This window comes from Lampris incognitus, chromosome 17 (genome assembly GCF_029633865.1).
Source record: "Lampris incognitus isolate fLamInc1 chromosome 17, fLamInc1.hap2, whole genome shotgun sequence".
In the NCBI taxonomy this organism is placed as follows: Eukaryota; Metazoa; Chordata; class Actinopteri; order Lampriformes; family Lampridae; genus Lampris; species Lampris incognitus.
In genome coordinates, this window is record NC_079227.1 from 17239242 (window position 1) to 17266677 (window position 27436).

The following is a 27436-nucleotide window of genomic DNA, read 5'->3' on the forward strand; positions in this document are numbered from 1 at the left end:
TGTGCCCAAACAGCTCAAGTTTAGTCTCATCAGACCAAAGGACAGACTTCCAAAACTCATGCCCATGTTTCAAATGTTCACGGGCAAACTTCAGTCTGGCTTTGATGTGCTGCTGTGTGAGCAATGGAGTTTTTCTTGGACGATGACCTTGAAGCCCACCACGATGAAGAGCCCTCACAACAGTCTTCCTTGAAACATCAAGTCCAGAAGAGGCCAGTTCAGCAACAATCATCTTGACAGAGATCCAGGGGTTGTTGTTGACATCTCTGACTATTTTCCTCTCCAAAGTTTTTGAAATCTTGCACTTTCGACCACGCCCAGGTTTGTTTCTAACAGAATTTGTCTCCTTGTGCTTTGCAGTGATGCAACGTAAAGCTGTTCTAGACACTGTGAAATGCTTGGAAATGGCAGTATAGCCTTCCCCCTTAAGATGAGCATCCACTGTCTTCTTTCTGAGTTCCAGACTGATTTCTTTACTTTTTGGCATGATGAAACTACTTCTTACCAAGAATTAAGAATAGTCCCTCTCAATCAAGTGTTCAAGTGCCACTAACCCTGTTCATTGGAGTCCCTTAAGTAAAGTTCAAAGCTGACTGATTGCTCAGATGTGTTTTGAAAGCAAAAAAATCACATGGGGGCTAATAATTTTGACCACCTCAATTTTCACTACATGTGGTATAAAGCAAACCTGAAGATTTATTTTACATTCCAAAATGTACCAAATGGGGGCCTTAACATTGATGAATGTTTTACTATGTAAAGTTTAATGAATGATGCAAACACTGGGCAGAATTTTAGGGAATGTTCCATAGTTCCTTGGGGGCTAATAATTTTGACCTTAACTGTGTATATAGTACTATACCATATACTGTACCATATATAGTACTATTAAATGTCTGTTTTTATATTTTTTCAGAGCTCCTTCGAGGTGCGTGGTGATGTAGTTAACGGGTCCAATCACCAGGGTCCCATGAAAGCCCGTACCACAGAAGACAGCAATGTGAGTCCCACATTCGCAGCTAGCCTCCTTAAGTTGATTCTGTGTTGATAGAAATGTATTTCAGTGGTAATTGACATATAACTCTGTGCTCTGATTGCAAGCAGCCATATTGCCGTGTTACTGCCTGATGGCCGATTTGAACTTGCTGATCTGTGGCTATTTCATCAGTAGCAGGTTAGCATTAGGGGGTGTTAAATTGATAGTAGTACATGGTTGCTTATTAATGGAAAATGTCCCAAATTTTTGCTGCAACCAGTTTTTCTGTATCGACAAACAAAGAAGCAAAACAGCTTTGGTCAAAATTGGCCAGTGCTTCTTTGTTCATAGAAAATAGTTGCATCTCTATCAACTGGTTACTGGGTTAGTTTTCATCATGCCCAGATGGAACTAGAAAAGCGTAACGTCAAGAATATGAAACTAGCATCACACCAATTCACTGTGTGAATGTTAATGCATCAAAATATATTTAAAATCTTCAGAGATGGAATTTCAATTTAAGGAGTAAGGAGTTCATGGTTTCTCTCTAAAAAATATCAAGTAAAATAAGTAATAAACAAAAATATACAATTTCATTGTGAAATGAGCTGTTATTTCACATAGAAAGATATTGTAGAAAGGACTCAAAAAATAACCATCGAACAGGGGTTCTCAAACTTAGTACTCAAAGGCCCGCATCTGATTTTTATTCAAGGTTAGCAGTCCAGAACAATTGGCAATAACAAAATATTTAATCAACTCTACTATAACTTTTAAGCAACAGACATTCAAGTTCAAGGCAGGCTTGAACCTAGGCACAACAGGTGTGGTTGCCAGCTGGAGACACGACACTGTTTTGCGAAGACCTGCCCTACTCTGCCTCTGATTGGCTCTAACCCTAATGAAAACTCGCGTATCGGCAGGCTACTCGTTATTGTCATTTATGGTCATGCTGGTTTTTTTTTTTTTTTTTTTCCTTTCTCCAATTTTCCCCCTTTTTCTCCCCAATTGTATCTGGCCAATTTCCCCGCACTTTTTCATTTTGAGCCGTCTCGGTCTCTGCTCCACCCCCTCTGCCAATCCCGACCGACCAGAGGAGGCGCTAGTGCAGCGACCAGGACAAATACCCACATCCGACTTCCCACCTGCAGACACGGCCAATTGTGTCTGTAGGGACGCCCGACCAAGCTGGAGGTAACACAGGGATTCGACCCGGCGATCCCATGTTGGTAGGCAGCGGAATAGACCGCTACCTACTCTGCTCTCTGTTTCAATGAGGGCGAGCTCAGCACCTACACACACACACACACACACACACACACACACACACACACACACACACACACACACACACACACACACTGGGGTTGGGTGGGTGTCCCTACATACACAATTGGCCATGTCGTGGGGTAGGAAGCCAGATGTGGGTGTGTGCTGGTCGCTGCACTAGCATCTCCTCTGGTCGGTTAGGGCGCCTGTTCGGGAAGGAGGGAACTGGGGAGAATGTGATCCTCCCACATGCTACATCCCCCTAGCGAAACTCCTCACTGTCAGGTGAAAAGAAGTGGCTGGTGAGGCAAATGCTGTAATTTGTGATATTGGGCCATACAAATAAAATTGACTTGACTCCACATGTATCGGAGGAGGCATGTGGTAGTCTGCAGCCCTCCCCGGATCGGCAGAGGGGGTGGAGCAGTGACCGGGACAGCTTGGAAAATAGGGTAATTGGCCAAGTACAATTGGGGAGAAAAATCCCCCCCCCCAAAAAAAATAAATTAAGAGATGGCTAGATGTCATGTTGACTGTACTGCTACATTTTGAACTGTTCCACTGATTGAATTAGCTCGTAATTTCAGGCCTATTTCTGGTGCTTCATCACAGTCTCAATCTTTGATGGAGTCAGACAGATTGTCCTGTTCACGTTCACTTTCTGTCGCCTGCATCAATGTGACACACACACACTAACAGCTGAAACAGTGCGCCAGGGTTTCTCACCAGAATGTTGATGCCAAGGAAATCTGTGGAAGCTCGTGTGTGTGTGTGTGTGTGTGTGTGTGTGTGTGTGTGTGTGTGTGTGTGTGTGTGTGTGTGTGTGTGTGTGTGTGTGTGTGTGTGTGTGTGTGTGTGTGTGTGTGTGTGTGTGTGTGTGTGTCTTTCTCATTGTGCCTAAGAGAGGGAGAGAAAAACAGCTTGCACTTGTGTGGCTGCCATGCATGTTATCTCATCACAGGCTCTAATACCACCTGAAGGACATTAGGTGTTGTCTAAATTAAAAATCTGTAACGCAGACGCTTTTTCGTCAGACAAATCACCTCTGGCTAATGATCATTATGGACGGACGGGGAGGTGTGAAAAATTTGCATTTCTCCCCTCAGCTGCTTTGACATTAATCTTCCGAACCACTCCGTCCAGCCAAAGATGTGAGGCTTTTATGTAAGGGTATGAGTTGTTTCCCTTTGTTGTGAAGCCATATGAATTCCCATTTCAACCAGGCATATGATCCCAAACGACCACAAACACAACACATCTGTAGTGCTGCACAGGTTGTTTTTCTCATGTGTGCAAATTGCCTAGTCTTCCTTAATACTAAAATAACCACAGTGACAGCTATAGCAGAACATGATCTTTAACAGTTCCCTCATTTTAAACAAAGAACTTGTTGTGAATGATGGCATATGCTTGGTGTTGTGTACCTGGTGTTGTTCAACAGGAATTTGGATCCCATGGAATGAGGCAGTTTTGTAGACAATATAAAAATATTACAAAATGTGAAGTCAAGCTCTCTGATAGATTGATAGCTGTCGTAGAAACCCTATATACCACATAACTTGACTACGTTTACACATTACTTTGAAACTAAAATGGTAAGAAAGTTATTTTTCACACAACATCAAAGCCAATTAATAGATGACAGAGTAGTTTCTTTTAACTACACTTATAGCCTCCATAGTAGCCAACTTTTTGTGGCTGAAGGAATATTCAGTGTCTTTTATCTTCCGTTTCATCTTGAGGACTGAGCTGGTTGCTGTAGCCAGAATGGTCTCTAAACAATTTCATTGTTGCTGTGATCAGAACTTGCCATGCATAGGATCTGATTTGTCAAGAAACTACATTTTTTCATTCCTGGATGATTATAAATGAACCAGAGTATGATGAGGAATTCTCCCAATATCAAGAATTAATGCAGTAACTTTTTTTTTTCAAAAGCAATAGCCCATTCGGGCCGTGGTATATGAAAATTATACCGCGGCTAAGATCTTTTGTCTACCCAATAAATTCTGATTTCATCGCACCCTGTTAGAACTTTTACAGAACTCAGGAACCGACAGCCCTGGAGTGGTCTTACCTCACACACATTATTTGAATATTGCCCCACTGTTATGCTCAACAGCTAAACTGTTTCACTTTTTATCCTGTGCTTTGTTGAAGCTTTGGCTTCGCTTGACTATGGACATTTACAGAAGGAAATTATTTTAACTTTAAGTAAATTTTGTTTCCCTTTTCTCCTCAGCTGCTGATGAGGGGCTACAAGATTTACTTCCAAGGGCTGTTCACAGACATGACCACAGGTAAACCATATTAGTACAAGGCATATCCAACTAGAACTAGAAAAAGGATGCCCATATTTGTTTGGAAGACCAAAGAGCAAAATATAACCATGAGTTATATAACTGTTATTGAAGATTAGTTAGTAGAAGTGTGACAAGTAGGAATCTGCTGTTAGGATTTAGATAGTGATGTGTATGTCGTAATAACCAAACTGTCTCAAAGACACGGAAGTTCAATTATATTGATCAGAAGTATACCCAGTAGGCTCTAGACTCCAAAAACTCTTTAAATCCCTTTGTAAAACTGAAACCTGAAACAGATATAGTTAATGAGAACATTTCTACCTTTGGCAGCAGTATTCCATCAAAACAAGTGTTAGGACAAAAATGCATCCTCCAGTTGATGAATTGTTATAAAATCTCTCAAGGTAGTATGGTCCAGGGTTTAATCAGAAATCTGAGCTTCAGGTGAACAAGAAGGGTCACTATTATTCTACACCTTGTCTGGCACATGGCTATGGAAGCAAACAAGCTGTGCCCTGCCAATGAGGTCTTCTGTAATCCAGGATATGGACATGGATATATAATCCAGGATATGGAGTTCAGCATTTCCTCTAGAATTTTTTTCAGGAGCGGTGCTGTTGTGCACGCCGTATGTCCACAAGCATGCCCATGAGCATGCAACACTGGCCTGTGTTCACACGCATTGGAATAGCTTAAAATTTCAGTGTTCCAGGTTTCTTTCAAAATTTCAGGTTTGTGGAAGACTTAGGCGCACGTATTTGGCAGGAGGTTTGGGGGTCACCCATCAAGAAAGTTTTGTTTTTCAATAAAAAATATGCAATTTCACGTCATGTTGGACCATTGTTATTACCATATATGTGGACAAAAAGTTGGAAAAGCTAGAGCAGATAATAAATAAACACCCAAAAAGTGTAGACAAAACTAACTTAAGATGCATGGACGCATTAGACACATGTGTCTGTGTCTGCCCACTAGAAGCTTTGTCAAAAGTGGCCTTTTTTTTTTTCTTTCATTTTTTATCCTGTTTTTAACCATATTCTTGCAACACATTCTTTGGCTTTTGGTCTTTTTTAACTATATCTTTTACCAAATAAAAGATTTTAGTCATCGGACGTGGATTTTATTTTGTTTTTCTGAACTGCTCTCAGCAGTGACAGCCCGACTCAGTTTCCGGTAACTCTGGTCGGCCAGTGTCCGCCAAACAGCAGCGGAGAAACACTGATTTTAAACATAAGTCGACTACTGGTAGCCCTGTGTCTGACTAGCTTAGCTAAGTTTGTTGAAGCTATCTCATCACTCTAATAACAAACAATCATGGCTGTGTGTGGACAATGCCAGTAAGCATACTCACAGCTGGAAGATGACATCAGATGGCTGAAGGTGGAACTAAGGGAAAAGGATGAGCTAATTCTTGGTTTCTCCACTGTTGCTATGGCCCAAGCCAAACATCTCTCATCCCTGGGCTCCTGCTGTGGCAACCGCAGTACCTGCTTGCCCCTGTCTCCTGAGTGCCCAGCACACTTTTGAAAAGTGATATTCATGATACTGATAAAATCCCCAATGTTGAATTGGCTCGGCCATTTTTGTAAGTCTTTTAACTCAGTGGTTGATAAGCATGCACCTTTTAAAAAGCATAGAATACAGAATAGGTCAAGTCCCTGGTTCTCAGCAGAAATCTCCTTCTTACTTAATGAGAAAAATAAAGCGTGGGCTCTCACCAGGCATACCGGGGACCCCGGTCACAGGCTTGCTTTCAGGCAGCTTCGAAACAAATGCACATCTGCAATAAGAGAGACTAAATCTAATTATTACTTGTATTTAATCCCCAAAGTATATTCAAATCCTGCAAAAAATCTGCAAGGCAGTAAATTCTCTTAACCATAAGTCTACCCCTTCATTTCCTACTCTCGACACAACTGATGGGTGTTCAATTTCAGACCATAAGAGATTTGTGTAGCTTTTAGTAAACATTTTGTATCTGCTGATAACCTATTTGATGAAACTTATACAGGACCCCCTCTGTCTGCTATTGACCCTGACACCCAGGTAATGCCAAGGCCTTGTTTGACGCTACAGCTGTTCTGTCCTGGTGACATGGCCAATGCATTACTAGCAGTAGACATAAAGAAATAGGTTGGTGAGGATAAATTTGACGGATACTTTTTTAAGCTTGCCACTCCAATTGTAATCAGCTACAAACCTTCACCCCAGTCAGGTCCTGAGTGCTCTGGAGCAGGTTTTCATCAAGGATCTCTCTGTACTTTGCTCCATTCATCTTTCCCTCGATCCTGACTAGTGTCCCAGTTCCTGAAGAACATCCCCACAGTATGATGCTGCCACCACCATGCTTCACTGTAGGGATGGTATTAGCAAGGTGATGAGAGGTGCCTGGTTTCTTCCAGACGTGACATTTGGCATTCAGGCCAAAGAGTTCAATCTTGGTTTCATCAGACCAGAGAATCTTGTTTCTCATGGTCTGACAGTCCTTTAGGTGCTTTCTGGCAAACTCCAAGCGGAGTTTTTGTACCCTTCCCCAGATCTGTGCCTCAATACAATCCTGTCTCGAAGGTCCACAGATAATTCCTTTGACTTCATTCATGGCTTGGTTTCTGCTCTGACATGCACTGTGAACAATGGGACCTTATATAGACAGGTGTGTGCCTTTCCAAATCATGTCCAATCCATTGAATTTACTACAGATGGACTCCAATCAAGATGTAGAAACATCTCAAGGATGATCAGTGGAAACAGGATGAACCTGAGCTCAATTTTGAGTGTCATAGCAGTGAATACTTATGTACATGCAATAGTTCTGTTTTTTATTTTTAATTGATTTGCAAAAATTTCTACAAAACCTTTTTCACTTTGTCATTATGGGGTATTGTGTGTAGTTTGATGAGAAAAAAAGGAATTTAATCCATTTTGGAAAAAGGCTGTAACATAACAAAATGTGGGGAAAGTGAAGGGGTGTGAATACTTTCCGGATGCACTGCAGGTATGAGCTCATCGTAGTCGCATGAGGTCTAACCTTGAAGGTGGTCAATTGCAATGGCAATGGGCTTGAGGACTGCAGTATTCCTCAAGGAAATCAAGCTTTACCTCTTTGAACAGCGGGAGTTGCAAGGCAGGCATGATCTCAGGAAGCTCTCCTGAGGAAATGTCCGCTGACTCAAACAGTCATAAAGAGAATTCCACCTACAAACGCAGGGTGTCTTCAATTGCTGGTTGGTCAAGTTATTCAGTATTTCCACACATTTTAGTCTGCCAAAAGCATTCCATAGGGCTGACCATTTTGCCATGGATGAATGACTCAGCCTGGAAAGAGTTGAATTGTCTTCAATTGCCCTTTTGGCATCAGTGGTTGAAACCAAAGTCAGTGTGTGAGTGGAACACCTGACATGAGGTGGCACAATGATAGCACACTCTTGACACTTCTCGCTTTGGATCTGTTATTACAAATGACAGATCCTGTTCCTGCTCATCAGTCTCATCCTGTTCCTCTGAAACGACTGTGATATTGAACTCTTGAAATGCTTTTAAGAAGTTTGATGCATTGTCAGTTACAGTAGCCACAATAGTGTCAGTTGTGAGTCCATATTCTGAATGGATTTCCTCCAGTAGTTCTGCAATGCGATTATAGGTATGTGGACTGGGAAAATGTCTGCAAGCAAGAGCAGCCGATTCGCAATCTAACGTGTCTGTTTGTGTCCAATATAGTTACTTCCATTTAACTTGTATTTTTAGTTGACCAGATATCTGCAGTGGTGCAAACATGTTATATGCACTTAAAACAGCAAATTTGAAAGAGAGATTTATTATTAAAGTCTTCATTGAGTCTTCTCCCAAGTGTCCTCCTGGACATAATTTTAGCACCTTGGCAAAGTCCCTGTACCAAGTCTATAAATTCTTTATGCGCAACAGTGGCCAACGGGTACACGCCTTTAGTGACAAAGGATGTGACGAGAGAGTCCATTTTATTTTGTGTTACTGGACCACGTTCAAAGAGAGTGTTTGTGATCTTCAAATTCTTTTATTTTGTCAGGGTACCTTCGTTTCAAGTGGGTTTTTAAATTTGATATCGCTGCAAGAGAGTCACATATTATGACCTTTTTGTTAGTGCACTGCTGACACTCAGCCTCTATCGTTCCATTTGGGATCTGCTTCACTATATGGAAGTATTCCCCATCCATCCCATCCCATCCACATTTGAGCATTGGTGTGGTTTCTTCTTCTTCTTCTACATATGTGGCAGATGATGGGCCAGCCTGGCCAGGCTCTGATGGTTCATTACATTACAGTCATTTAGCCGACGCCTTTATCCAAAGCGACTTACAATAAGTGCATTTAATGTAGGAAATCAGGAGAATTACTAGTCATCAGAGGTCATAAGTGCATCTAAACGAGCATCTAAGAGGAAAACCTGTGCTAAAGTAAAAGTGCAAGAAAGTTTTTTTTTAAATGAGTGAATACAATAAGTGCTAAGAACAAGTAACAGGGTAGTAGTTCTTAAAGAGGTGAGCTTTCAACTTGCGCCGAAAGATGGGCAGCGACTCCACTGTCCTGACATCAGTGGGGAGTTCATTCCACCACTGTGGGGCCAGTACAGAAAAGAGCCGTGACCAATGTTGAGGGAAGCTGTAAATTACAAAGTAATACCAAACAAGTGTGTAACAAAACAACATAAACCACTGATATGCCAAATAAAGACAAGAAGCAAACTTAGAGTACGAAGACCAGCAGCATGGAAGATTCAATGGTGGAAGCTGAAAGCGGAACCTTGTAGAGAAAGCTTTAGGATGAAGGTAAGAGAGCTGTTGGGAGACATATTACAACTAGATTGGAATAGAACAGCAGACGGACTAAGGGAAGCAGGCAGGCGAGTGCTAAGAGAATCTCAAGGGGGTAATAAAAAGAAGGGACAGAAAAGTTAGTGGTGAGAGGAAAAAGCTCAGCATTGCATATAGAAGAAAAAGCTGGCCAAAATGAAGCTGGACAAAAATGAGAATGGGCAAAACAAGAACAAATACAAGAAAGCTAAGAGGATTGAGAGGGTGGTAGTGATAACAAGAGCGTGAGCACCTGTACAAAAGACTAGCTACAAAGGAAGGAGAGAAGGATATACATAGAATAGCCAAACAGAGATGGAGCAAGCAAGGATGTTGAATAAGTAAAACTGATCAAGGACACAGATGGAAGAGTACTGTCAAAAGATGAGGATATTTTACAGAGATATAGGGATTATTTCAGTCGCCAAATGAATGAATAGAATAACAGAGAAAGAAGGACAGATGAATCACCTAGGCACGAAGAGGATGTGGGAGAGATTACAAGGGATGAAGCGATAAAAGTGTTGCAACGAATGAAAAATGGAAAAGCTGTGGGACCGGACAATATACCAGCAGAAGTCTGGAAATACTTAGGCGATACTGGCATAAAGTTCCTGACTAGACTCTTCAACTACATAATACAGACTGAGGAAAATGCCAGATGAATAGAGAAAGAAGATCTTAGTACCAGTTGACAAGAAAAAAGGTGATGCTCAAAGTTGCAACAACTACAGAGGGATAAAATTAATGGGACATACAATGAAGTTATGGGAGCGAGTGATTAAAGTGAGACTTAGGAAGGAAGTGACTATAATAATAATTTTATATAGCACTTTTCTAAAACAATGTTACAAAGTGCTTTGCAAAGAAATAAAACTAGACAAGGCAAAAAATAAGAGACTAAATAAGTAAGAGTAAAAATAAAAACAGTATAAATAAATAAAAACAAACATTTGTATAAGCTTTCATAAAAAGAAAAGTTTTAAGACGAGATTTAGAAGAAGCTTACAGTTTTGGTTTTTCATAGTTCGACAGGAAGCGTTGCATAGTGTGGGGGCTCTAACAGCAAAAGCCCGATCACCCTTTGTAACAAACCGAGACCTAGGAATAACCAGCAGGGATGTTAATGGTCAAGATGGCATATACCAGGTCAATAAGTCAGAAATGTATGTACTATGTAGGAGCAAGACCATTTAAAGCCTTAAAAGTGAGCAACGAAATATTAAAATCAATTCGAAATATAACAGGTAGGCAGTTTAGGGAGGCAAGCAGAGGAGCGATATGGTCATGCCCCTTTGTCCCGGTAATGAGCCAAGCAGCGGCGTTTTATACCAACTGCAGATGGTGGAGGGAGCCCTTGCTGATACGAGAATAAAGTGCATTTCAATAGTTAAGCTGAGAACAGATAAAAGCATGTAAAACTTTTTGCAGATCAGCAATTGATAAAAATGACCTAATTTTGGAGATTAGCTTGAGCTGGAGAAAGCATGACTGAACAACATGTTTGATTTGATTATCAAAACCGAAGTTAGCATCAAATATTACCCCGAGATTCCTAGCAGCATGCTTAAGACTACCTGACAGACCACCAAGATAAGGAACAAAAGGGTTGATGGAATTTTCGGGACCGAATAGAATGACTTCAGACTTATCATCATTAAATTTGAGAAAATTTTTGGACAGCCAGGATTTAATGTCAGAGAGGCAAGTTGTGAGATTTGCTTGGGTGCTAGGATCTGTGGGTTTTAGTGGTGTGTATAAACTGAGTGTCGTCAGCATGAAAATGGTAAAGCACGTTGTGATTTTGAATGACCTGGCCAAGGAGCAGCATGTATATAGAAAAGAGAAGGGGGCCAAGAACTGAGCTTTGAGGGACACCACAACTCAACTGAGCCAATGAGGAAATGGAGTTACCCAGAACAACAGAAAAAGTTCTGTTGGTGAGGTAAGGGCGTAATAAGCTAAGAGCCGAGCCCTTGACGCCAACCCAAGTCTCTATGCGACGTTAATAATGTTAGCTTCCTTTTGATGACAACCAAAAAGTCTGTATCCATCAAAATTTAGTAACCATATAAACTACCTTTATATTGGGTTTTTTTTCCCTCCACCTCTTCCTTTCTCAATTTTTCCCCCTCTATCCCTGACAACTTTGTTCTTTTCATTGATGGACACTTGGCACTCTTTCAAAAGGGGATGATTGACGGGTGTGCACTGTGTGTGTCGTTGTGTGTGATTAAGAGGTAAAAGGGAGCAATGGTGGACTAGAGAGGACTTCCCTGCATGCCCTGGGGCCCATGCTCACTTATTGTTCCATTTGTGTAATTTTGGTGTTATTTGAGTTATTTGTAGGAAATGTGTTATATGTTATCATGGTTAATATCTGATGTGATTTGGCCACTTATGTGCGTTATTGGACACTGTGCCTTGGGCGGCCGCCCATATTGCCGATCCCTAAAGTCAACCCTGTCTGGAGGGCTGCTTGTGTAATTCCTTTACATAAAGGCAGTGGAACAACTGACCTTAACAATTATAGGCCTATGTCTAAACTGTCTTGCCTAGCAAAAATAATAGAATCCCTAATAAATGATCAGCTTCAATCATTTCTCTCAGCACACTCTATTCTAAGCATACACCAATGTGGTTTTAGAGATTTTAGAGAAAAGAACAGCACTTTTCCCTGCTGCTGCTCTTATTTTAAATGAAATTATTTGTGCTTTGGATAGAAACACTGTGCAGCTCATTTTATTTATATTTCAAAAGGTATTCGATACAGTTGACTAGGCATTGCTTTTAAAAAGGCTTCACGGTATTGGATTTGACGAAATTGCTTATAAACGGTTTTAGAATTATGCCATGGACAGCTATTGAAAATGTTAAGTCCATTTTGTTTTTTGTTTGTTTTTTTTAATTCTGAGTTTGTGCATGTTACAAAAGGTGTACCTCAAGGCTCAATCCTGAGATCTGTTCTGTTCACTCTATATATAGATATTTTTTCTTCTGTAACTGGGTGGAATATTTATCTTTATGCTGACGATACAATTTTGCATTGCAATGCTGATACTTTACATTCAACTGTTAAATCCCTTCAGCACTGCTTTACTGATTTACAAGTTGCACTCAATAACCATAAATTAGTTCTTAATGCTGATAAAATAAATTCATGCTTTTCACCAGAGCCAAAAATATTGATTATGATCATCTCATCATCTCTACTAAAAATGGTACAACTATTGAAAGAATCAGATGGTACAAATATCTTGGAATTTGGATTGATGAGAAGATAACTTTTGAATATAATGTGACTAATCTGGTGAGTTTTAAAAAAAAAGAGGAAAAAAATGGGTTTATTTTGTAGGAATAAAACACATTTTTCTCTGCATTGTAGAAGAATGCTTATTGAGGCAACTTTTTATCAGCATTGGATTATGGTGACATTTTAAGCATGCATGCTTCAGCTGCAAACCCAAAGCCCTTGGAAACTGTTTCTCACGCTGCACTAAGATTTATTTCCGGTAATAATTATAATTTTACAAATTCATTTAGCAGACGTTTTTATCCAAATTGACGTACATCTGAGAAGTAACTGGCTTGTATAGCATTAGGAGTCTAAGCCATAAACTTTTACTGAAGACTCATTCCAACTGGGGTTTGAAACCCTTGATCTCTGGCAGGAAAGCTGGCAGTCTACCTACTGAGCTATCCAGCTGTATGCCAAGGTTGGGTGGTCTGCTCTCTGTAAGGCATGATAAACACTGGTTTTATTTATCTATAAGGCCCTTACTGGTTTTTTTTTTTTACCCACTTACATTATTTCGTTTTTGTCTTTTAATGTGGGCCCCTATTGAACGCGCTCAAATGATTGGATTAAATTTGAGGTGCTGGCTGTTTTTATTGAGCTTGGAAAATCTAGTTTTTCACACTGTGCACCTGCAACCTGGAATAAAATGCTGAACATTCTAAAACTTACCTCATTTTTATCCTTAGGGCAATTTAAATTTTTAATTTCATCTTATTTCAATTCTAACTGCTCTTGTTTTCAACTGAATTATTTGCTTTAAAATTTAAATTACTTTATTTTTTAATGTTTTAATATGTGGGTATTTTATTAATTGCTTTTTTATTCCAGTTTATTTATCGCAATTTGTTTTCTATGTATGTTATCTGTTTTTCTTGGCGCCTAGGATGTGTTGTTTGTGTTGTTTTATTTTTGTTTTGTTTTCTTTGCTCGGCTATATTGTCAAAGGTCTCTACCCCAATATATTTCTGAGTCTAAATAAAGGTTGAATGAATGAAAAGAAGTCCACTGGGGACCAACTGTAACCATTAGACCTGGGAAAAGTTATTTAGTTAGTTTTTATGGTCTCCACATTGATTGTATATTCATTTGGCTTAGGTGGTGCCCAAAATAGCTGGGACGCTGCGCCTAAGCCTTATAATGACAGGGAAACCCTGAGGACTAACCCCCTTCACTTTTCCAGCAGCTGGGGAAACAACAGACAAGACTTTTCTTGGTCTTGAGAAGCGGGAGCATTTATTAACTGACACACTGTAGCCTATACTCTACATTTACTGCCAGATTGACAACTTACTGCTAACCTTTTCCTCTAGTCTGCTTGCATTCACCGTCACTTTTCTGCCACTCGCTCTCTCGCACTTGCTCAAGCACAGACATTATGCACTGCCCTATTCCTTAAAGGAGCTATGCTACTCTTATAATAGTACCCTTCACATAGATGTCCTTTGAAGAATGAGGAGAGAGGGGATTCTGGGATTTGATGCACTAGTCGATAACTCAAAACAGTTCCACGATAATGCTGGGTGTTCTCATGCTCGCACAGTGTGCAAGTGAAAATTATTAGGGGGGACGCCCTGGTGGCTCACCTGGTAGAGCGCATGCCACATAAGGCTGAGTCCTTACCGCAGTGGCCTGGGTTCAAAGGGCCGGATCATCTCCTCGCTCTCTCCTGCCTTTCTTGTCTCTCTCTCGACTATCGCTATCAAATAAACTTGAAAAATGCCAAAAAATTATTAAAAAAAATCTTAGTAGCCAATTGATATTAATGATCTTGTGAAATTTTAGCCACAGTGCTCAGGACAAGAATGAATATAGAGGAAACACTGGAGTTGTCCAGTTGCATTACTCAGAGCTTCTCTCCAAATAGAAGTGGTTGGCTGGTGTTGAAAGCACTGGGCAATTTAAAGAGCATGTTTTTCATAATCCCCCTGACCTCTTTTACCCCTGAATGGATATATGTTGGCAAGACCCAAGCCTTTGTAAGCCCTGTATGCAAACTGGAGGAGGATCCGAGGATCAGCAGGGGTCTGAGTTGCTGCAGATGCAGCAGCCTCATGTCTGTAGCGATTGAGTGAATACACTGGGGTGTCTCTTCTTTGATACAGGGAGAATGCCGGAAGTTTTTCCATAGTCAGGACACCCTCTTCAGCCACAGAGAAAACAGAAAATGTGCTGAATAATCCCCGCAACTTGGCAGGCACATGGCATCAGGGCTTGCTGTCTTTCATCTGTGTGCAGTGCCTCGGTACCTTCTCTAGTTGGCGGCAGTGGACTGGCTGGGGAGGGGTGGGGGCGGGTGGGCAGGCTGATACCTGGATTCAAAATGAGGGCCAGAGGCTGATTTAAAATACCAGATGCTAGTACTTACTTCCTTTTCAACTGGATGTACAATTCAGTTCAATTCTAAGATGACAGTTATCATAAAGGCCCTAGAGCACAGCCAAGGGCATGTTTCCATTCTTGGTTGTTTCCCCCAGTATGTGGCTCTACAGCTGTGTGAATGGAGCCGACAGTGCATTGTTGCCATGGGGAGAAATAGTGCCTTGTTCCAACCAAGCGGGATGCCGACAATGATGAACTGAAGTGGAAAGTTGAGGAGAGAGATTCACTCCACAGTGTGGTCTCAGACTTGATGTTCACACCAACACTTGCAATATGTATAAGCGTTAAGGAGAGAGAGATATGAAATGGGGGAGGAAGCTTCCTTTTTGCTCTAGTCTTACATACTGGTTGTGTGAATATGCTGCTGACATTGCACTTCACAGTATTAAGACTTCTCAGGAAACTTGTAACAGACCTTTGACAAACTATGAAAAACCACTAGGAATGGGGCCTCCTGGTGGCTCAGACAAATAAGTGCCTACCTCATAGTAGGTTAAACCTGCAATCAGTATGTTCGCAAGTTGTTTATCTCCTGGTGGCAAGAGGTCATCTAAACATAAGTTCGAACTTGGAAAATGAGCATATTATTTAGTGGATCAATGAAATTAGACTTGGGGCAGCAGTAGCTCAGTAGATAGAGCAGGTCGACTGTTAACTGGAAGGTTGCTTGTTCAATTCTCGGCTCCTCCCAACAAAGTGTCAAGATGTCCCTTAGCAAGACACTTAACCCTTAACTGCTACCAGTGAACTTGTTACTTTGCATGGTTGACACCACCGTGTGTGTGTGTGTGTGTATGTATGTGTGTGTGTGTGTGTGCGTGTGCGCGCGCGCGCACACGCGGGTGGGTGGGGGTTTAAATGTGAGGCGATAATTGTAAAGTGCTTTGGAAAAAAGTGCTATATAAATGTCCATTTACCTACTTACAATTTCATGCGATGCTGTAAGTAATACAGTAATAATATGCTGCTATTGCTGTATATTTCACCAGGTTGTCCACTGATTATTTTCCTTGTTGCTAGTTAGTTAAAGCTACAATCCCTGAAATTTCGCATTATTTTATCCATTTGAAATGTGATCGGGCGTCCGGGTAGCGTAGCGGTCTGTTCCATTGCCTACCAACACGGGGCTCGCTGGTTTGAATCCTCGTGTTACCTCCGGCTTGGTCGGGCGTCCCTACAGTCACAATTGGCCATGTCTGTGGGTGGGAAGCCGGATGTGGGTATGTGTCCCAGTGGCTGCACTAGTGCCTCCTCTGGTCAGTCGGGGCGCCTGTTCGGGGGTGGGGGGGACTGGGAGGAATAGTGTGATCCTCCCACATGCTACGTCTCCCTGACGAAATTCCTCACTGTCAGGTGAAAAGAAGCTGCTGGCGACTCCACATGTATCAGAGGAGACGTGGTACTCTGCAGCCCTCCGCGGATCGGCAGAGGGGGTGGAGCAGCGACCAGGACGGCTTGGAAGAGTGGGATAGTTGGCCAAGTACAATTGGGGAGGAAAAGGGAGAAAATTTGGGGAGGAAAAGGGGGAGAATTTGGGGGGGAAAATGTGATGATGTGGCGATTCTGTTAGTCAATCAGTCAATATTACAGTAGAACCAACCTTCCAATATAGTTGTATTTAGGAGCCAGAGAGACTATAATTGAGGTGGAGCAGCCATTGTGGCTAGTGTGCCGTCCGCTCACCAATAAATAGCCCTCAACCTTGTAAAATTTGAATCCTTGGACCAAAGCTAATGCAGGCAGTCTAAACTTCATCAAATACATCATCACATTGTTCTACACTTATACTGACTTGTCAGTCTGAAAAAAACATCACCATATTAGGGGCGCCCAAGTGGCGTGGCGGTGTATTCCATTGTCTGCCAGCACATGGCTCATTGGTTCGAATCCCCGCGTTGCCTCCGGCTTGGTTGGGTGTCCCTGTGGACACAATAGGCCGTGTCTGTGGGTGGGAAACCGGATGTGGGTATGTGTCCTGGTCGCTGCACTAGCTCCTGCTCTGGTCGGTCAGGGCGCCTATGTGGGGGGGAGGAGTGGGAACTGGGGGGAATAGTGTGATCCTCCCATGCGCTACGTCCCCCTGGTAAAACTCCTCACTGTCAGGTGGAAAGAACCGGCTGGTGACTCCACATGTATCAGAGGAGGCATGTGGTAGTCTGCAGCCCTCCCCAGATCAGCAGAGGGGGTGGAGCAGCAACCAGGTCAGCCCAGAAGAGTGGGGTAATTGGCCAGATACAATTTGGTGGGGGTGATCACCATATTGGCATCACTTTTCAACTTTTTCTCCTGCTGGAGTTGTTGCCATAATGTACAAGTTTGCCACTGTACCAGTGGGCACAACCCGACCAAAGAATTTCAACAGCGATACATAGAGACTGGAGAGTATCTATAACCATAGTAAATATACCAGTATTATGAAACCTGTCTCCATGGTCCAGATGATTAGATAACTATTTGTTAATGGGGATATTTTGCAGATTGCAGCTTTAAGGCCTGATTTAGCATCTGGGGCTCAGACATGTCCTGAGGAACTTTGCTGCAAATCTTCCCCCTCTCTCTCTCTACCCTGTACTTCCTGCCTCTTGAACATCCTGTTCATCAAAGGCTAACAAGCCCAATAAAAAGTCTTTAGAAAGCCAGTAAGAAAATGGATGTTTGATTTATTATTTTATTGAAGATGCCATAATGCTAATTACAAAACCCACTCCGTAACGTTAGTTTCTCCATCTCTCTCCTCCTCCCACACACACACACCAAAGAGCATAACGTCGGCCCGACATGAACTCAACAACAGGTTGTCAATTCAAACAGAGAACACAATTTCCACTGCTGTGCTTAATCTTCAAATGTAACTAGGCTAAAAGAAAAAAGCTAATGTGTGATATTTTAGTTACATACAGTGTTATTGTCAGTGTTGTGCATGAACGTGCTAAAAGAGAGGTGGTCATTATATGTGGTATCATGTACATTTTTTTCATCAATATATAATATTTTCTACAACTTGAAAACATTACAACACACACACACACACAAATATATATGTAAAATCCAGTGAGTCAGGTAAATTCTTTGAGACCGTACAAGCCTGTTTCATTGCATAAGCAATCATCAGCTGCTAATGATATTAGCAGCTGATGAGTGCGCGATGCATGAAACAAGTTTGTACTGCTGAGTATTAAAAAAAAATTTCCCTACATCTATTTCCAAATATATACGTACATATATATATATATGTATGTATATATAGCGCCCTGTGATGGCCTGGCGGCCTGTCCAGGGTGTCTCCTCGCCTGCCGCCCAATGGCTGGGATAGGCTCCATCACCCCCACGACCTTGGTTAATGGATGGATTTTATTGAAGAAACGTTATGGAATCATTTGACACCAGAATAGCTTGACTAACCTGGATTGTCAGTTTCAGCCAGATGGTTTTGAGGTTACCTCCTATAATATCCACTGAGGTGTTCATGTAGATCATAAACACATGCATGTTCTCTTAGATATATCACTGTGTATTTAAAGTTTTTTAGATATGAATCTTGAATGTTGAGCTATGCAATATCATGGATCAGGTTTAGCCACAAAAGCCATTTGCAGGTTATGTAGGCAGGATTTTGAAATCCTTTGCCCTCTCTGCATGTACCTGTAGTTCGTATCTGTTCCAGCCTTTGGTTCTTGGTCCCTTTGATCTGCTGCCCTCCTTTAGTTCTGCAGCCCTCAGCACACTGATTTAGCCTCCGCTAGTTATCATGCTATGTGTATAACTGCAATGTTCAAACACCAGACGAATCCACCACACCAAGAGGTCAAGTTTCTGAAGAAACGTGTACTTGAAGGAAAGAGTTTATTTGTTTTTGTTTTTGGGTGTGTTTGTTGTTTTTTGTTTTGTTTTGTTTTGTTAAGGACCAGTTTGTTTACAGAAAATACTGATAAGAAAACAATCACAGCAGTTCATTGAGTGCCTTACCCACGTGGCATGCTGGTTGCACCGCATGCTTTTTTGGACCAGAATTGGTTTTCTTCTCCAACCTCATTCCTCTTTAATGATGTCTGTGTCCTGCAGAGACCTGATAGACACCCTGTCTTTGAGGAAAGAAAGAGGGAAAATAATCAAAGGGGTACAGTGGAAAATTTTCACAGAGATTTTGACTGACACAAAGAATCGCTTGAAGCCTGATGCTGTTTCCCTTCGATACATTTTGGCGCTGGAAAAGAATGACGGGTCACGCTGGAGTGTTGGTGCATTGAGTGCGGACTAAAGAGGGATGTTGTTCCTCGGTGGGTCGCTCTTTGTGTCGTATCTTTATGGTTGTGCGGCCGTTGCTATGGAGTGAGAGTGATGAAACTATAAATAGTTGGCTTGTTCTCATCCAGATACATCTCAACCCTCTCTCCACACTAAACTGGTTTATGAACTTACCAACCTAATGATTGCAAATTGAATTTCAGTTTTCATATCTTTTTTTTCTCTCCCCAATTGTATCCGGCCAATTACCCCACTCCTCCGAGATGTCCCGGTCACTTCTCCACCCCCTCTGCCGATCCAGGGAGGGCTGCAGACTACCATATGCCTCCTCCGATACATGTGCAGTCACCAGCCGCTTCTTTTCACCTGACAGTGAGGAGTTTCGCTAGGGGGACGTAGCGCGTGGGAAGATCACGCTGCTACCCCCCCCCCCCCCCAAACAGGCTTCCCGACCGACCAGAGGAGGCGCTAGTGCAGCGACCAGGACACATACCCACATCCGGCTTCCCACCCGCAGACACGGCCAATTGTGTCTGTAGGGACACCCGACCAAGCCGGAGGTAACACGGGGATTTGAACCGGCGATCCCCGTGTTGGTAGGCAACGGAATAGACCGCTAGGCCACCCGGACACCAGTTTTCATATCATTTTAGCTCCCAAGTCCCAAGGTAGAGAGCACTTCGGTTTTCCTCCATACTAAATACTCCTTTGTCTTTATCTTGGTGGCATGGATGAATGGATTGGTGAATTACGAGTGAAGGACTTTGGTTAAAAAATACAAATGGCAGCTTCAGTTATTTTTATGACATGAACAAAGTGCTTCTTTGGTATATTCCTTCTGCATGTGAGATCGATGAAGCCTTGCAAATGGGTCAACATCTGCTTAGTGGTGTGAGTAGTTTCAAGGCTGTTTTCCCATGGTACAAACATGAGGATGGAGTCCGTTTTCTTCATCCCAACAGGATTTTCCATCCATTATTTAACAGTTTAAATACATTTATGTGCGATATGTCTAATCTGTAGCACGTATTACAACTTGTTTGATATAGTCCCAACATGGGCATTCCTGTAATAGACGAGGAACAAATGTTGACATTTTGATTTAATGGCCGTCCATTTGACAGTTGCAAGATAATGTCAGCTCTGCTTTCCCTTATTCAACCCTTTCCGAGTTCAGTGCAATTTGACAGATGGAGGGAGTTCAGACAGTTGACTTCTTCTCAGCGCCCTCTGATAAAATGAAATCTAACCCTTAAATAAATCCATGCTCATTGCAGCTGAAGTCAGAAAGGCCAAAGATTTTCTCACAAACGTATGTTTGTGTGTGTGTGTGTGTTTACATTTGTGCATCCCAGATCAAATGGAATGGATGGTGGAGCTGTGTGGAGCGGCTGTAGTGAAAGATCCACTTCTCTTCAGCAGTGAAAGGGTAAGTTTTTGGCCTTTCTGCCTTCCAAGTTCTATTTATAAATGATAAAGTGGTATATTTTATGATATTACTGAACAGAAGCTTTTGACATGTTTAACATAACTTGTACATTAGATTAAAAAAACAAAAACAAACATCTTGTGTTACAACCTTAGACCCATATAGGTGTCATGTTTGTGTACCACAGCCAAATGGAAACAAGAAGCCACATGTATTTTTCAGTGAAATAGTCCACCAGTGTTGCGTGCATTGTTCATTTAATTCTGGCCTTATTGCAGTGTCCTTGTTTCGAATCAAGTGCAGGTCCTTTGCTTCATGATAACACCACCCCACCCCTTTTCCCCTCTGATTAATTATCAAGTAGAGACTTAAAAATATTGTGTAACTTATGCGACAAATTCTAAGATACACATGCAATTTAATCTGATATAGATGCATAAGTCAATGTCACGTAAATGGTTCAGCAAAAATGTATACATAATAATATATGAAATGCTCCTTTCATCATGATTTTCTTCCTCTGGTTAGAAAAGGAAATTTGGGGCGTTGGGGTAGCATAGCGGTCTAATCCGTTGCCTACCAACACGGGGATCGCCGGTTAAAATCCCCGTGTTACCTTCGGCTTGGTCGGGCGTCCCTACAGACACAATTGGCCATGTCTGTGGGTGGGAAGCCGGATGTGGGTATGTGTCCTGGTCACTGCACTAGCGCCTCCTCTGGTCGGTCGGGGTGCCTGTTGGGGGGGGGACTGGGGGGAATAGCGTGATCCTCCCACGCACTACGTCCCCCTGGTGAAACTCCTCACTGTCAGGTGAAACTCCTCACTGTCAGGTGAAAAGAAGCAGCTGGTGACTCCACATGTATCAGAGGAAGCATGTGGTAGTCTGCAGCCCTCCCCGGATCAGCAGAGGGGGTGGAGCAGCGACCGGGACAGCTCAGAAGAGTGGGGTAATTGGCTGGATACAGTTGGGGAGAAAAAGGGGGAAAATAATCCAAAAAAAAAAAGAAAAGGAAATTTGGACAGGAGTTGTAACGGTGGAGTTGAACACAGGGACAAGGGGCCGTGTCATGAATGTCATAAGATAACCAAATGCTCAACAACAACACTGTTGACCTGAACTATGATGAGGTGGTAAAGAAATAACAAGGTTTAATGCAAGAGCTGTAATTGTTGAGTACATCTGGACATTGAATTTGAAAACATATTTTTGTACGCATCATATCACCTGTTTTTGGGATCACTGTGCCTTTCTTGACATCACTTACACGCTATTCTGTTGTAAAGATGAGCTACTACGTGACTGTATAAAAACTTTGTCAGAAGCCAGCCTTCAGTACCTCAGCCTCACAAAGACATGTCAGTCACTGTGTATTGTCCCTGAGTGTGGGGGTGGAGTGAGCCTTCTCCAACACTGTTTGCAGGAAGAACATGGAAAAAAATTACTTTGGGACATTTGAATCACAAATTTATTCTAGTTTTTTTTTTTTTTTTTTTGCCGAGTCTTGTTGAAACTTATGATTAGGAAAATCACTTAATTAAAATGATGTTGTTCAGTGCAATTCTGCCTTGGAAATATTTGGTATTTTAGCACGTAGGTCCTATGAGGTCATGAAACCCCACGGATTAATCAAAGAAATGGACATAAGCAAACTTAATTTTTTCGAAGCTGTTAAGGTAAATGGTGTTTTGAGATTAAATTGTGATGTTATTTGGTAAATCATTAAGTGGCTGAGAAAGTAATTGTCTTATGAAAAAAACTAGGTTTTCCAGCATGATTCAATGGCTCTTATTCATTTTGTGCTGCTGATGCTATGTGTGTGTATATGTGTGTGTGTGTGCGCACGCGCGCATGCACCCACATGCGTGTGTGTTTTCAGTTTCAAACTTTAAATCAGCCTTGTTTTTGTTTAATGCATTTGCCTCTTTTCAACAGAAATCCCATCAGCTAGTTATTGTACAGCCTGGACCAGAGTCACCGCAGTCCAAATACAGCGGTGAGTCTTATCTGAAAATTAGATTTCATGTTCACCAAGGTACATGCGAACCCAAAAAAATCACACTCTCAAAATCTTATTCTCTCTCTCACTCACCCCCCCCCCCACCACTCACACATGCCCACACACGCCACAAACTCTATATTACACACAGCTCCTAAACATAAGGATTAGAATGACAGCAGCACAGGGAGCAGGTTACGTAATTCACGCAGTGTCGCCCGGGGATTTACCTCCTGACAGAAGAGCAGATCTGTGGTGTATCGGAAAGGAATATGCGTATCTCCCTCGGTATCTGCATGGGCATGCATGTGCATGCGTGTGTCTATTTGCACTCGTGTAATACCTGTAAGGACCAGTCTGAGTTTATTAAATGTCAGAGACGTGTTTTGCGGGAGCCGTGACATTTTTTTTGACAGTTCCCATTTTGAAAACGAAAGGAGGTCATTTAAATTTTAGCTAGGAACATTAGGATTGGATTTAAGGTAAAGATTTTAGTGTTAATAGATGGATATGGTTATTGGAAGGTCCCTGCCATCTGTCCGTCTTGTGCATGTGTACAAGGTGTCGGGGGTGTCAGAGAATGGTGAAATGGCAAACCCTGCCGGCTAAACAGAGACAGGTGCCCACTGAGAGTGAGTCGAATGACTCCCCGAGACAACAGACATGAAGGAGGGTGGGCAGGAAAGGAGGTGAGAAGACAAAGAAACGGCAAAAAGAAAATGTCAGGGAGGAAAGTGATTGAGGGAGAGGAGGGGAATGTCAAAACAACTTGGGCACAGTACAGAGAAGCTGCCACAGAAAGAGCCAGGTTGACAGTTTGAAAGAAAGCAAGATAACGGCACTTAGGCTAATCCCTCCAAACCTCCTCCGTCCCTTCCTTCCTTTTTTACTCTCTCTCCTTTCCTTCCTCTCTCCCTCATTCCCTCCTTCTGCCGGCATCCTAATTTAAGCTGCTGCATATTTAATGAGGCCTTTCCTTCCCTGCGTCTTTAGGCACTCATTGCTCAGGTAATCAAGTAGGCTTGGTCTCTAGCGTTCTCTTCTGCACCATCAAATGAAATATCTTTCTCTATATATATATTTTTTTTCTGTGACAAACTCTTGATCATTGGCACATTTCTGACATGATTAATTTTGATGTGTTTATAGTTACCCATGCATACCACAAATAGCAAAGAGTCGTTCATATACCTTTGTTGTCACGTACACACTGGTCTTCATCCTCTAATGCCGTCAACCCCACAGCCCTCGGGAGGCGAGCCATCGTCTTAAGACGCGGCTGGCTGCTGGATACAGTGGCAACCTACACGCTCCAAAACTACGACACCTACAGATTGTGAGCTGAGGAAAGCTGTTGTGCCGTCATCGCCCCACCGGGACTGCCGCCATCTTCTTATGATAAGACCCACAAGAGCTGCACATATGTTAACTGTCATTAACCCTTTTATTTTGTAACAAAATAAATGTCTTTGTATATGCAGTGTTTAACTGAACAGGCTGTTGAGTGGAGTCAACTTCTTTTTACTATCAAGACTGTTTACAATACATTAATAGGTTTTTTTTTTTAATACTAGGATGAGTCTGCACACACACACACACACACACACACACACACACACACACACACACACACACACACACACACACAATTGGACGCCACCAAACAGATACTCTTTATGTAGATCTGGTTTAGAGAGCTGATGAGTACAGTTAGCTTTGTGAGTCTTTGCCATGTTGCCAAATAAACAGAGATCCAAACTCGGTGCTCTTACGAGATCTAGTTTCAGCTAACTCAGGTCCTGGTGATTTCTGTCTCGTACGTCAGCGATGGAAAGGTTATTATTTGGTGTCTCGCTGGAGCTTTGCAGTAGCGAGCCACCATCGCTACATCATGGCTCAATGTTACTGCTGTCAGTAGGAGAAACATATTATAAGCGATCAATTTATCTGACAGAGCTTGAATGTTTTTTTACACCTTTGGACCACTTTGGGTTGTTGCTGGCTATTTATTTACCTGTGTGATATTGGTGACATTTTATTAATAACGTTGTCAACTTTGAATGTCCTTGTCAGCTCTGTAATGTTTGATTTTTGTGATTGAATTGTAGCTTGCGATTGCACTCCAGGCTACATTTCTAAGCTATTTGAATAATTCTGTTCTCAGCTAGACTTGTGCATCTCCTCTTCAAATCAGCACATGAACCATCAAACTGGGCTGAAAATGTAATAACAGGAATACAAGTTAAAAATTAAACTCAAAAAAGGTTATTCCACAGGCCAAAAACAGCCCGGTCAGCATTCGTAATGCATTCACCACTATTGATTGATAAAATTTAAAGTCTTACTACTCACAGAATGATGTGTGAGTATGGAGGAGTAAAGTGCTGGGGTAGATGAGGATGAGGTAGTTCGAGGCTGTGCTTGGCTGCTAACATGCAAGGCAGGATATAAAATGATTGTTACAGTATGAAACGTTTACAGTCAGGGTCCAAAATCAATAGTCGTCAAATGCGTGTAGATTTAGTCTTTGGCGAGTAAATTTTGGGACCCCCCCCCCCCCCCGTCACTCTGTCCGGTAGAGGTAAAAAAAATTCCTACACGCGCTGCTGGTGGCGGTCACTTCATCTGTTGGTGCTGCCGTGCGTCGTGTCTCGTGCGTAGTACGTAATTTGCGTCAGTCATCCAGACCTGGCGGGACAAACAAATCCGTGGACGGGCATTAAAATGTCTCCGGGGCGGGCACAAAGATTTTTCAATTTAAGATAAACAAACAGAATGTCGCTGATGATGGCTGTTAGCTGAACCGCGTTCGTTTTTGTCTACAAGAAACACGAAAGCTGTTGATTTGTGAGCGCCGGTATTCTGTTTTTGAATCCAGTCATCAAACCGCTTGATTTGTTTGATTACAGAGGTAGCACTTGTCATCGGGGCAGTTGAGACAAACCCAGCTATGCGGAGATTTACTGCGGGAGTGGAGCCCCCAGGAAAGAAAGAAAAAAAAAACAGGTGAACTTCAGGCCGAAGAGACCACCGCTGCCACGGCCATTGCAAGCGCTCCCTCCTCGACTCATCCACCGACGCTGTCATCGAGAAAACTCCTGAGTGGTGGCGATGCAATGATCCAGGGGCGCCGAGATTGTTATAAATGTTATATTCTCAAACTCTTTAATAGATTACCCTTCGTTCACTTCAAGGGGAATCTCGCTGAATGTATTCAATTGTGCAACACTTAAGTGTTGAAACTGCTGAATTAATATTTCTTTATAAGTTGTCTGGGTACAACCGCCAATATTTCGGGGCTTCCGGTGTAGCTGCCGGCTGCCCGCGCTCCTATGAAGACGTCGTCTTCCGTGCGCCCGTCACAGTTTACGGTCAGATTAGCAATTTCAGACGCGAGAACGGAGTTGCAGTTGAGAGACGACGTCTACAACCGGATTGTTTCACAACCGGTCGACACGAGTCGAACATTTCTCCGCACAATACAAAAACGTCCATACTGTAACGTGCATGGATAAGAAGACACGCTGGCCGCTGGTTGACGAGTCTGACCCTTTAGTCGAGCGGTTAGCGACGTCTCCTGCGGTGCGGGCGATACGGGTTCGCTTCCCGGCCGCGGCAGTTCCTGTGGTTGCGTTGTCCCCCGAAGTCGCTACATTGGTGTCAGAAGTGGGATGGAGCGACCGTAAGGCCATCGGAAGCGTATGCGCCCTGATGCGTGAAGGAGCTGATATGCGTAAGCGCGGCGACGCGCTTCCCGAAGTGGGTAGTGTAACGTGCATGGATAAGAAGACACGCTGGCCGCTGGTTGACGAGTCTGACCCTTTAGTCGAGCGGTTAGCGACGTCTCCTGCGGTGCGGGCGATACGGGTTCGCTTACCGGCCGCGGCAATTCCTGTGGTTACGTTGTCCCCCGAATTCGCTAAAATACTTCTTGAAGCGGTTTGAGGTCCGGACGACATTTCGGCCAATGCGTTCCGCCTCTGTCCCGCCCCCTATGGGCTATTACCAACATGCAACCAAAGCATGTTGTACAAATCACCACCTACTCAAACGTGATTGGTCAATACTACTCGGACTAAAATGGAAACCAGGACGCTTCCGATGCCAAAATATTTATTTATTTTATTGGCGGGTTAAAAAATCTGGCTGGCCAGTAAATTGGCAGGTAAGCCAAGAGGTTAGTTTTGGACCCTCTTAACAGTGATTAGAGATTCTTAAAAGTTTGACAGCATCATGAAAAGTACTCAGTAGACCTGTTGTTTAGTCCTAATTTGTACTAAACCCTGTCATATAGTTGAAGGCATACATCAGATGATGAGTAATATGGAATTGCAATCGAATGGCGCTGTTAGTCCATCTACTCACTGAAAACCCTGAAATGCTTTCAATTTAATGAAAAAATCAGGACCTGTTCATAAATATTGATTAAATATTGTATTGTAAATTCTTTGATCGAGGTTATGAAAAACAATCTGTGTTGGATGTGTAGGAGGATAGTGTAAATAGTGAATGACAATCCAGAAAAATGAGGATCTTTCTGAAGGCAGCATTTCTTGAATTCATTTTGAAAGGGGAAAAAACTTCAGAGGCGCATAGGCAACACCAGTTTATCTAGAAATAAATGTATGTAGTATGGGTGGTCATTTGTACTGAGCTGCTCTCTGAAGAAAGCTGCTCTTAGGCTATCATCATATTATTAACATATAAGGTTCC

The 27436-nt window shown here is 42.4% G+C and overlaps 1 protein-coding gene across 1 annotated transcript in view; it reads left to right on the plus strand.

The window, feature by feature from the left end:
- Positions 1-24099, plus strand: part of LOC130127120 (breast cancer type 1 susceptibility protein homolog) — a 42414-nt gene extending 18315 nt beyond the window's left edge. Inside the window, exons 16-20 of the mRNA XM_056296694.1 lie at positions 917-1000; positions 4488-4545; positions 20652-20725; positions 22660-22720; positions 23969-24099. Coding sequence (XP_056152669.1) covers positions 917-1000; positions 4488-4545; positions 20652-20725; positions 22660-22720; positions 23969-24063 — 372 coding nt within the window. The 3' untranslated portion in view covers positions 24064-24099. The remainder of the gene's footprint in view (positions 1-916; positions 1001-4487; positions 4546-20651; positions 20726-22659; positions 22721-23968) is intronic.
- The last annotated feature ends 3337 nt before the right edge of the window (positions 24100-27436 follow it).